The sequence below is a fragment of the Myxocyprinus asiaticus genome, chromosome 3 (genome assembly GCF_019703515.2).
Source record: "Myxocyprinus asiaticus isolate MX2 ecotype Aquarium Trade chromosome 3, UBuf_Myxa_2, whole genome shotgun sequence".
In the NCBI taxonomy this organism is placed as follows: domain Eukaryota; kingdom Metazoa; phylum Chordata; class Actinopteri; order Cypriniformes; family Catostomidae; genus Myxocyprinus; species Myxocyprinus asiaticus.
Genome location: NC_059346.1, coordinates 31,960,740 through 31,970,746, shown reverse-complemented (window position 1 = coordinate 31,970,746; position 10,007 = coordinate 31,960,740). Strand labels below are relative to the sequence as shown.

General features: G+C 38.0%; 1 protein-coding gene across 1 annotated transcript; it reads right to left on the bottom strand.

Annotated features, from left to right (window-relative positions):
* Positions 1-1,691: 1,691 nt before the first annotated feature.
* LOC127425835 (immunoglobulin-binding protein 1-like) lies at positions 1,692-9,422 on the bottom strand. Its single transcript, XM_051672133.1, has 6 exons — positions 9,167-9,422; positions 7,564-7,878; positions 5,647-5,842; positions 5,474-5,550; positions 5,270-5,379; positions 1,692-2,566 (listed from the first exon to the last, which is right to left on the bottom strand). The coding sequence occupies exons 1-6, from the start codon at positions 9,379-9,381 to the stop codon at positions 2,418-2,420; spliced, it is 1,062 nt and encodes a 353-aa protein (XP_051528093.1). The 5' UTR covers positions 9,382-9,422; the 3' UTR covers positions 1,692-2,417.
* Between the last annotated feature and the right edge of the window lie 585 nt (positions 9,423-10,007).

Below are 10,007 nucleotides of genomic sequence, written 5' to 3'. Positions count from 1 at the left end.
AGGAAAACACGATTTTGTTTGCAATTCTGATGACTTTGCTTGCTTTTTTTTTTGCAGCATATTTGAAATGTGTTTATATATTTTTGATTCATGCTTATTATTTTGATCTGCGCTTATTATTTTTGGATCCGTGACCGCAATACATTTGGCGGGGTTTTGATCCCATAATTTACAGGTTCAGTTTCACCTATCACTGTTTTTACCAGCACTTCAGTCCCTGAACTGATAAGACACACCCGTTTGACACCAAGAATAGTGAATAAAAGTAAACTTTTCCGCACATTTACGTTGAACGTTCGGTTTCCATAATCGATTTACCTTTTGTTGCCTAAGATGTGCCTATGTACTGACAACATTTCTGTATTAACTGTGATCTTTTTTTTTTTTTTTTTTTTTTTTTACATCTGTAATTTTGACCGCACTCCACACAACTAAGCATTTTATATAAATACATTTGATTGAAAAAGACTCGATCGATGCTCACGAAAACGGTGCGATCGTTGTTTAGCAAAGTAGTGTAACTAAACTATCGCCAGAAAAGCTTAAACTCGCATGACGGATGAATGCTGTTGCACTTGCCAATGAGCTGTTAAATCAAAGTCTTTCTAGCAAGTCAGTCCACTGTCGGCCATCTTTGGGACGCTCCCAGGAGAATATTTTCAGTCATGCCAGTGCAGTTCCTATCTACTTGAATGGAGGAACACCGAAATCTAAAAAAAACAAAAAAACAAAACGGTTTGTCAAGATTACGATCAAAGAACATATTTTAAATCAGCAGTAAAATCTGACAACACTGGTATCATAAATTTGCTTCTTTACCTCAGATTACAATAAAAATGCAATTTTCCTGGCTTGTGTATCTAATGCGCATGCACTTTCTCGAGATGATTGGCAGGTGATGTTTGTGTCTAAAAGGTGATTGGCTCTTTTACCTGTAAGACGGGACTTCCTTTCAACATCCGTTGACCGTTGGGCGCTAGAGCTCCTAGGTGGGGTGTTCCAATTTCTCCCATTCGTTTTAATAGAAGTGGCCCATCTCTGTACAGTTCACGGAAAGTGTAACCGAGCATGAACGCACCAAGACGACTGTGGATGCCAAGATTTATAGTGAAAAAGGACAAATTTTGGTTAGTTTCTTATAGGGATGTGCACAAGTAATCAACTAATCGAGTACTCATTCTGCACAAACTAGGTGACTATTAAAAACAATACTCGAATATAGCATATTGATTTTCCTGTGCACATTTGTCTGCACTTTTACCAATACAAACTGTTCTTTTTTTCATATTGCATTCAGAAGACATGACTTAAACCGCTCAAGTCCTATGGATTACCTTTATGTCCTTTTTAAAGTTTTGGACCCCATTGACCTACATTGTCAATATATCCTTGTGTTTTGTAGAACAAAGAAAGTCATATGAGTCTGAGATGGAATTTTTAGGTGAACGACCTCTTTAAGATCTAAACTGATTCTTCAATTGAGCATTATTAGGTAAAAAAAAAAAAAAAAATGTAATTACATATTCAAGGAAATGTATATGTCCTGGGGACACATCAGGGACATATGTAGCATCAAGGCACAGTCAATTGAACTGACGACTATTGGTTACTTTCCTTTAGGTTTACTCAGGAACTGGGGGTTTGACCTTACAAATATTTCCCAAAAAAAAAAAAAAAAGAGAAACTGAAAATAAGTTCCAGGTGGTAATATAATAAAAAGAAAATGCAGTCTACACATTTTGTTCAAAATTTTCACACAGTTTTTTCAGCCATTTTGAACCTCATTATCCAGTTTCAGGGTCCAAGCAAGTGCTGGTTTTGGTTCCAGCTGATCTTGCGGGACATGTCTCTGCTGGACCCTGAAACAGACATTGAGTCTTACAAGTATTTGCTAACAGTTAAAAAACATGCAATCTAAACAAGCTCCAAATCAAACACCACATGATTGTAATTGTATGGGTGACACCGATCTTCTGAGTGGCTGATTCGGACACTAATAGCTAACAGTACTGACAGTATAAGGAAAACATCTAGTAGATAATCCAAAAATACTGAAACTGGAATTCATTTACAGCAGAAATGTGGAACTCAAAACAACATTCATGAAAAGACAAACGTTTACTAATATAGGAAAGAATGAAGTATCGAGATGCAAAGAGATCGACACAACCACCTTTTAAAATTTTCTATCTCTATAGATGCCCCAGGGGGTTACGGACTCATTACAGCTCACCAAAGTTTAGGAATTAAATAGCTTATATAAAAGAATGTCAAATAAGCAAACTCGGTTTAGAAAATAAAACGTAACCAAATTAAATAAACACAACAGTGCCATTTTTGTTGTGTCCATTTCACATATTGGCAGCATTCAAAGAGGTTTATTTGTGGAAATAGAAGAGTCGTGTGAGTGTGTGAAGTCAGCCCATGTTCTTGCGGTTGCCATATCCTCTCCGGTGTGTGTCCTTCCAATCATCCCAGTCACGTGCCTTCTGCAGCGCCTCTTTATCATCATTCTCTTCCTTCCTCTCTCTTTCTGCTTTTTCATCCTCCTCTGCATTACCATCCGCTGTGAGAGAAAGACAGAGCATTCTGACACTGTACTACTAGTTTCCATGAACTGGCTGTGTTGACATATTTCCTATTAAAACAGGAAGCAGGACATATCAAAAGACTTGCCCCTTTTTAAAAAAAATTTGCCAATATGCTTTAGTTACATCATAGCAATGAACCTGATCTGACTGCTACTAGCCTGTGAATTACAGATGGTATTAGGGGGAGGGACATTCTTATTCTAGAGAGCCTTTGATTTGATACAAAGCAATGAGTCATCATTGGATTATTTTCCCGGAAGAGAGAGACTGTAAATTTTAAATGCATCTGTTAAAAGTGAATTTTGTCAACGTTTAGGAGTACACTAATACATAAAGGGCCTCAAAGCAAACAGACAGGGACTTGAAGGAATATTTCATGTTCAATACAAGTAAAGCTCAATCAACAGCATTTGTGGCATAATATTGATTACCCTCGAAACCTTTTAACGTAGTTTGTCCAGCAGAGCGTGCTCCGACTCCAATGTGTAAAGAGCTGAGATTGCGGTTTAGACAGGGCGGAGTTAAGTGGTGCAGTGTTAAGCGGTAAACTTTTCAGTTTGTGAAATACATTCTGGAAAGTTAATAAACAATGACCCCATCATTTTCCCTTTTCAACATAACAAATATAATGTTAACCCGGTCCCTGACAACCATGTCACTCATGTTTATCACATCTGTTCGCTATGTTAGCCAGCTATATTTTGTCAGTGCAGTAAATAATGTAGCAGATTGAAAGGTAAACATCAGAGCATCTTTTTGCAGCTCAGCAGACAACAGTGCGGTGGTGGATTGTGTCTGCAGAGTGTTGACTTCACGCTATGTTGTTATGTAGTTGGTGAGACGCAATGCTGGAAAGTAAAATAAACAACATCCATGACAACGAGCTTATAGCTAACTAGCTGATCACGTAGCTACTTTCATTTTTGTCAGCTGAGTGGGAGCTAATGTGTAAACATGTATTCACCAAACTGTTTTGTACCCCCTTCAACCGAACAATTCCAGTTGTTGCATTTATAAAATGTAATATTTAAAAGTCTGGTTTTCCACCGTTGAAAGTTTCCCCTGAACTTGTATATCAGAAGCTGTTTATCTCTTATCTCGGCAGGTGTAAATGCTTCTTGTTTTACAACCTGCCCCTAATTGACTGGCAGTATTAAAATAGTAAGCATTTGACTGATACTAAACGGTACTACTGATGTTTATTTAACTATTTATTGTATTTTTATTTATTCTTTATTTAAAAGGTCAGCAATTGACTTATACTAAACAGTACTGATGTTTATTTAGCTATTTATTGTATTTTTATTTATTCTTTATTTTCTCTGTTCATTTCTAGAATTTGTTGAAAAAGTATAATAATAATATCAAATATTGTTTGATAAAAATATTTGTTTAAGAAAGCAGCCTTCTGAGTACCTTTGCATAGTCATATCGGTGCAAAATCCACATGGAAAATTTTTTTTTTCATTTTTTCATTCCAGCTCAAAAATTAACTATATCGGCCACCATATTCGAATAATTTTCGCAAAAATTTGCCGATTATCGTTATGGTAACCGATACGGTATCCGTATCCCATATCGGTCGGGCTCTAGTTTAAAGGCAAAAATGTGAAGCTTATAATTTTATAAAAGCACTTACATTAATTATTCTGTTAAAACTCATTCGTTTTTTGAGCTGTAAAGTTGTATAAATCGTAATTTTTACAGTCATTTAGGGACTGCTGACATTACATCGTCATGGCAATGAAGTAGTAAAATTGGCTATCACTTTACACAGAAAAGTTTAGTAAGTGATTTTATCACACTAAAATCTGGTTAAGAGGCATACTGTTTATGTCTTGTGGCTTTACTTTTGAAACGTTGAGTATTTTAATGTTTACAGATTGGCCCCATTCACTTCCATTGTAAGTGCCTCACTGGAACCCAGATTTTTGCCTTTTTTTTTTTTAAACAAAAGGATGGACGAGTCCAAATTATTTTTTGTGGTAATCAGTATTATGCTACAAATGCTGTCGATTGAGCTTAACTTGTATTGAACCTGAAATATTCCTTTAAAGCCACAAAACTCCAAATCTGAATTAATTGGGTCTTTAAAATCAAGTGTTAAGCCCAAAGTATGCTGCGCTCAGATACGAACACTGAGCGTCTGCGTACAGAACACGTGATGCAAATCTCATCTTCAGCAGAGTGCTCGAGCACTGAACACGCGCAGCCTGATTTTTCTAATCGTGCCTCTTTGAATGTGAAGAATGCACATGCGCCTGGAGTTCACAAGGTGGCAACACTTACATTTTGTGCTGTTGCTGTCACGAAGAAGTATCAGGAGATGAAGGTAAAAACAACAACAGCTGAAGATACCTGCATTTGTATAACTCAAGTCTAAAGGAATATAAAAACATCTTTATGGGTCTAAACTCCTGAAGAGAAAGTTTGGTGTATTATAGCAGTCTTAGCGCGCATACGCCAACCACCTATGTATGTGCGCAGAGTTATATGGAGTACACTTTGACAGGCTCGCATTCGACTGTATGCCGACGCTGAGTGTTCGCGTCAAATTGGATGTATACCCAGGACTTTAGGAAGCATTAGGAATTGAAACCAAGTTAAAGTCTGCCAAAGATAAAGGTTTATGTTATGCATGATTCAGTTAAACTGTGTTTGTGCATGAGTGTAAGCACCTGCACTGCGGGGTACACCCTGATCAGGTAAACAGCCCTTCCGCCGGTGCTGCTCATACCAGTCATCCACGGTCATGGTGGCAAGGCTGGGATAGCCTGCACCAAACACTCTACAGTACACACAGAAGAAAACATGATATACAAAAACTCTCAAAAGCACCAATATCATCTCCACAGACAGACACACTCGAAATGCATACATACTTTGCCTGCACAGCATCCTTAGTCAGGATAAAAGGCTTTATGGGTGGTCTTTTGGGTGTAGAAGGCTGGGGCACGCTCTACAGAAATGAAAAATGATAATTTCACAATGCCCTAACAGAAAATGTGCTCATCTCTTAATGGCATTCAGGCACAGTCATGTGGCAATCACGTACCTGCTTGAAAGCCTCCATCCGTTTCAGTATCTCTATTTCCTGGTCGATGGAGTTGATCTCCTCCACTGCTAGTGTGATCCATCTGCGCACATTCAGCAGGTAAAAATCTCTCACCACATCTTCATCGGCTGAGCCGGATTCCACCAGCCCTCTGATCTCACTCAACTTGGCCTCAGTCTCCTTACGCTGATTAAACCTGGACACAACTTACAGAGTAAATATGCCACACATAAACATTACAAAAACATTAGCATGACTGATGGAAGGAAACAAACTTTCTGCAGTTATTAAGCATATCATGGGGTGTCAAAAGTACCAGCACTTTGGTACCACTTTGATACTAAAATGCCAAAAATGTGACAATGCAAGTCCTTCAACAGATGAGTATTTGTGCATGCACGTATGAACAATTAAATGCATTTCTTGCAAGTTTAGCCGAGGTATTCATGTAAACACAGTTGGTAATGTCTTAAGTGAATGAAGACAGGCTGGACCAAAAAAATAAAAATAAAAAATAGTATCTGTGCATTACACCTTGCAGTGTAAATGAAGCCTAATAGAACTGACACTGTTTTATGCCATTACAAAAGAAATAGTTTACCCAAAAATGAAACTTCTGTCATTATTTACTCACTCTCATGTTGTTCCACACCATATGCCTTTTCTTCTTATGTGAAAAATGTGAAAAGTAAAACTTTAAAGGAATATCCTGATCCGTGCTTTCAATACAATGGCAGTTGATACATCGTCACGTTAAAGCTTAAAAAAGGGCATAAAAGTATCATAAAATTAGTCCATGCACCTTGTGTGTCATATTCCAAGTCTTCTGAAGGCACACATTTTGGTGAGAAACAACGCAAATTAAAGTAATTTTTACTTTAAAAGGTAAAAAACATTTATGTCTGTTGCACGTTCATGAGAGTATGAAAAGCTCATTCACGGTGGCATGCGTGTTCATGCAAGAACTTGCGTCCTTTTAGGAATAACGGGTTTGGAATGACATACAGGTAAATAAATTAAGACAGAATTTTCATTTTGGGGGGAACTATTCCTTTAATTTATTTATTTTTTCTTTATTACCGACTGTTTACTGTAATAATTACTTGAAAACATTAGCCATATTTAACTAAGTGAGAAATGTGTGCAGAGTGACTACAGCCAGGTCTCCTAAGCAACCAAATTGGCCTGGATCTAAGATGTGCGGATTGATTGTCTCAGAAGGGGAGGCAACTGAGACTTGTCCTCCACCACCCAGATTGAGGTGAGTAACCGCGCCACAACGAGGACCTACTAAGTAGTGGGAATTGGGCATTCCATATTGGGAGAAAAGGGGATACAAAAATTTAAAAAACTAAGTGAGAAGTACTTGGGAAATAAATCTACATGCCTTGTGTATAGGGTGCAACAATGGTGAATTATGTGTACATATGCGTATACACATACATAATATACATGCTATTTCTTACTCAAGGTGGCGCTGTTGTTTCAGTGATTGACTTACATTTGATTTGAAATTGCTATTTGATTAAGAAACAACACATGACATGACTATTGTCATTTGGGTGCACTATTTGAATTACAGCTCAATATGTGTTTGACAGCCAGTTGCGTCTCATGAAATTTCAGTGTGAAAGTAATGAATCCTGGTCTAGATTTGTTCTGATTTGCTGCATTCTATTTTTGATATATGAAAAATAAAACATCAAAATATATCCAGATATATTTTATTTCATTATTTTCTTATTGTCTTGAAAATATTTTGAAAATGTTACACTATCTGGGTATTTTGTGGATAGATATACGTGCTCTAAACACCTGAATATGTAAGAGTCTTTGATGAAATTCCCATGCATTAGGGTTAATTTGTTAATATTTATATTAACCAAATACTAAATAATCCATAGCAAACTAACCCACCTCTCAATTTTGGCTTGTCTTTGTGTTGCCATGGCGATAAGGTCTGGCTGTGATGTTGGCATTGGGACAACTGGATTTGTCTGATCCTCAGTGGGAGTATCTGCTTTGTTCTCACTGGATCTGGGCAGCTGAAAACTGCACACTTCATATTCTTTGCACCTCTGCAGGAAGTCCATGAAGTAGGCACGGGCTGTCTGCACATGTTCCAGTCTCTTGCTGGGATTCACCTGTTTCATAGTGAGAGCACCCAGCAGAGCTGGCAAGAGAAGGTACTTCACATCAGCTGTGGCCATTTCCTCCAGTGCCTCATTATGACTGCAGCATAAAATTAGAGAAATCAAAAGAATTGCTTAAACTTTTGAAGGGATAGTTCACCCAAAAATGAAGATTCTCTCATCATTTACTCACCATCATGCCAACCAAGATGTGTATGACATTCTCTCTTCTGCTGAACACAAATTATTTTTTTAGAAGAATAATTCAGCTCTATAGGTCCATACAATGCAAGTGGCCGAATCTTTGAAGGTGCAAAAAGCACATAAACGCAGCATAAACATAATCCATAAAACTCCAGTGGTTAAATCTATATCTTCAGAAGTGATTTGATAGGTGTGGGTGAGAAACAGATCAATATTAAATTAGTTTTACCATAAATCTCCAGTTTCACATTCTTCTTTTGTTTTGGCAATTCACATTCTTCATGCATATTGCCACCTACTGGGCAGGGAGGAGAATATATAGTAAACAATTACTTCTATATTGATCTGCTTCTCACCCACATCTATTATATAGCTTCTGAAGATATGGATTTAACTGCTGGAGTCATATGGCTTACTTTTATTATGCCTTTACTTGCCTTTTGGACCTCTGAAGTTCTGGCAACCATTCACTTGCATTGTACAGAACGGAGATATTCTTCTAAAAATGATTGTTTGTGTTCAGCAGAAGAAAGTCTTACACTTGGAATGAGGGTGAGTAAATTATGAAAGAATTTTCCTTTTTGGGTGAACTATCCCTTTAAACTGGATGTGGTTTCATAATTATCATGTGGCAAAAACAGTATAAAGTAGCTATGTGACCCAAGAAATTAAGTACTTTGGAGATTGCATTTTTTTTTTATTACATTGCCATGAAGTCTTTTAAGAAGTGTATTTCATTCTCAAATGACAGCCCAAAAATTCTCTCCAGAGTAAACAAACAAACACACCAGCACACAGATAGTGAGCGTGACGGAGCAGAAGCATCAGAACTGGATTCCTAAAGTTCACAGGAAGATCTCAAAAACCTTTTTATGACACATTTGTGTTCTAGATACAGATTACTGCAAGTGATGACAATGCTGAAGTCTGCAGGTGAACTGCTGGTCCTAATGGAATGACAGAGGAACTATGACTCATCATAACACTCCATAAACACACACACATGATCTAATGACAGTGTTAGAAGAGTGTTACTAAACAGTGAACAACCCATCTACAGTACTGGCTATATTACGCTACAATGTATAAAGTTCCCATTATAACCTGCGCGTCTCTCGCTTGCTTTGTTGATTACAGTGAGAGAATTTTAACTGCAGTGTAAGGACGATTTGTTGTTGTCTAACCTGAACAGGTTCAGCTGACTGACCATCCTCGTCGCCTCCTCCAGCTGCATGATGCCACGTTTCACTTTCACCTGCACCGCGTTTGAGCTGCTCGGTTCATTCGTGCTGTCCACTTCTTCATACAGTTTCCATCCCCGGTCCAGTAAATCCGACAGTTTTGGAGCCTCTGAACCGCTGGGATTCTGCGTATAGTTACTGTCTTCGGCAGCCGCCATTTCTCAAAGCGTTTTTTCTGATCCAGGTCGGCTTCCGTCTGTTCCTGTTTTCTAGTATCCGTCCGGTCTAGACACCGGTTTTGCAGTTCCGGTGCTTCTCTCTAGGCGGCAGCAGAGATTTGTGGATCACTGCCCCACTGTCCTGCTTAGTGATTTAAAGCCGATGTAATTTTTTCTGTGTTAAAATAATTAACCTTTCCAAGCTTAATATGCATACAGAGACAAATATAAGCCTATTAACTATAGGTTAATTTAATCGAAAACTGTAAACTGTTTCTGTGGCGCTATGAAAATTGCTCAGTTTGTTTTGAGAGACCTGCTTAGACCCGCCCCAACAACGTTACTCAACCAGTGGCGTGAGTTGGGTGGCGGGACTATGGCTGTGTCTCGTTTCGAAGGCTGCGTGCTAAGTAGGACGTGTCCTTTGAAGGCTGCAGTATATCGAGCGTCCACACACACACACACTTGTTGGTGCAGCTATCATTATGAGGACTCTCAATTGACATAATGATTTTTATACTGTATGAACTATAGATCCTATCCCTAAACCTAACCCTCACAAAAAACTTTCTGCATTTTTACATTTTCAATAAAACATCGTTTAGTATGTTGAATTATGGGGACAC

What these genes read in the sequence shown, in the direction of transcription:
- LOC127425835 (XM_051672133.1), bottom strand. Translation starts at nt 9,381, where the DNA reads ATGGCGGCTGCCGAAGACAGTAACTATACGCAGAATCCCAGCGGTTCA. An exon ending in AGTCAGCTGAACCTGTTCAG is followed by an intron (nt 7,879 to 9,166) that starts GTTAGACAACAA and finishes TTTATGCTGCAG; the next exon opens with TCATAATGAGGCACTGGAGG. An exon ending in AGACAAGCCAAAATTGAGAG is followed by an intron (nt 5,843 to 7,563) that starts GTGGGTTAGTTT and finishes AGTTGTGTCCAG; the next exon opens with GTTTAATCAGCGTAAGGAGA.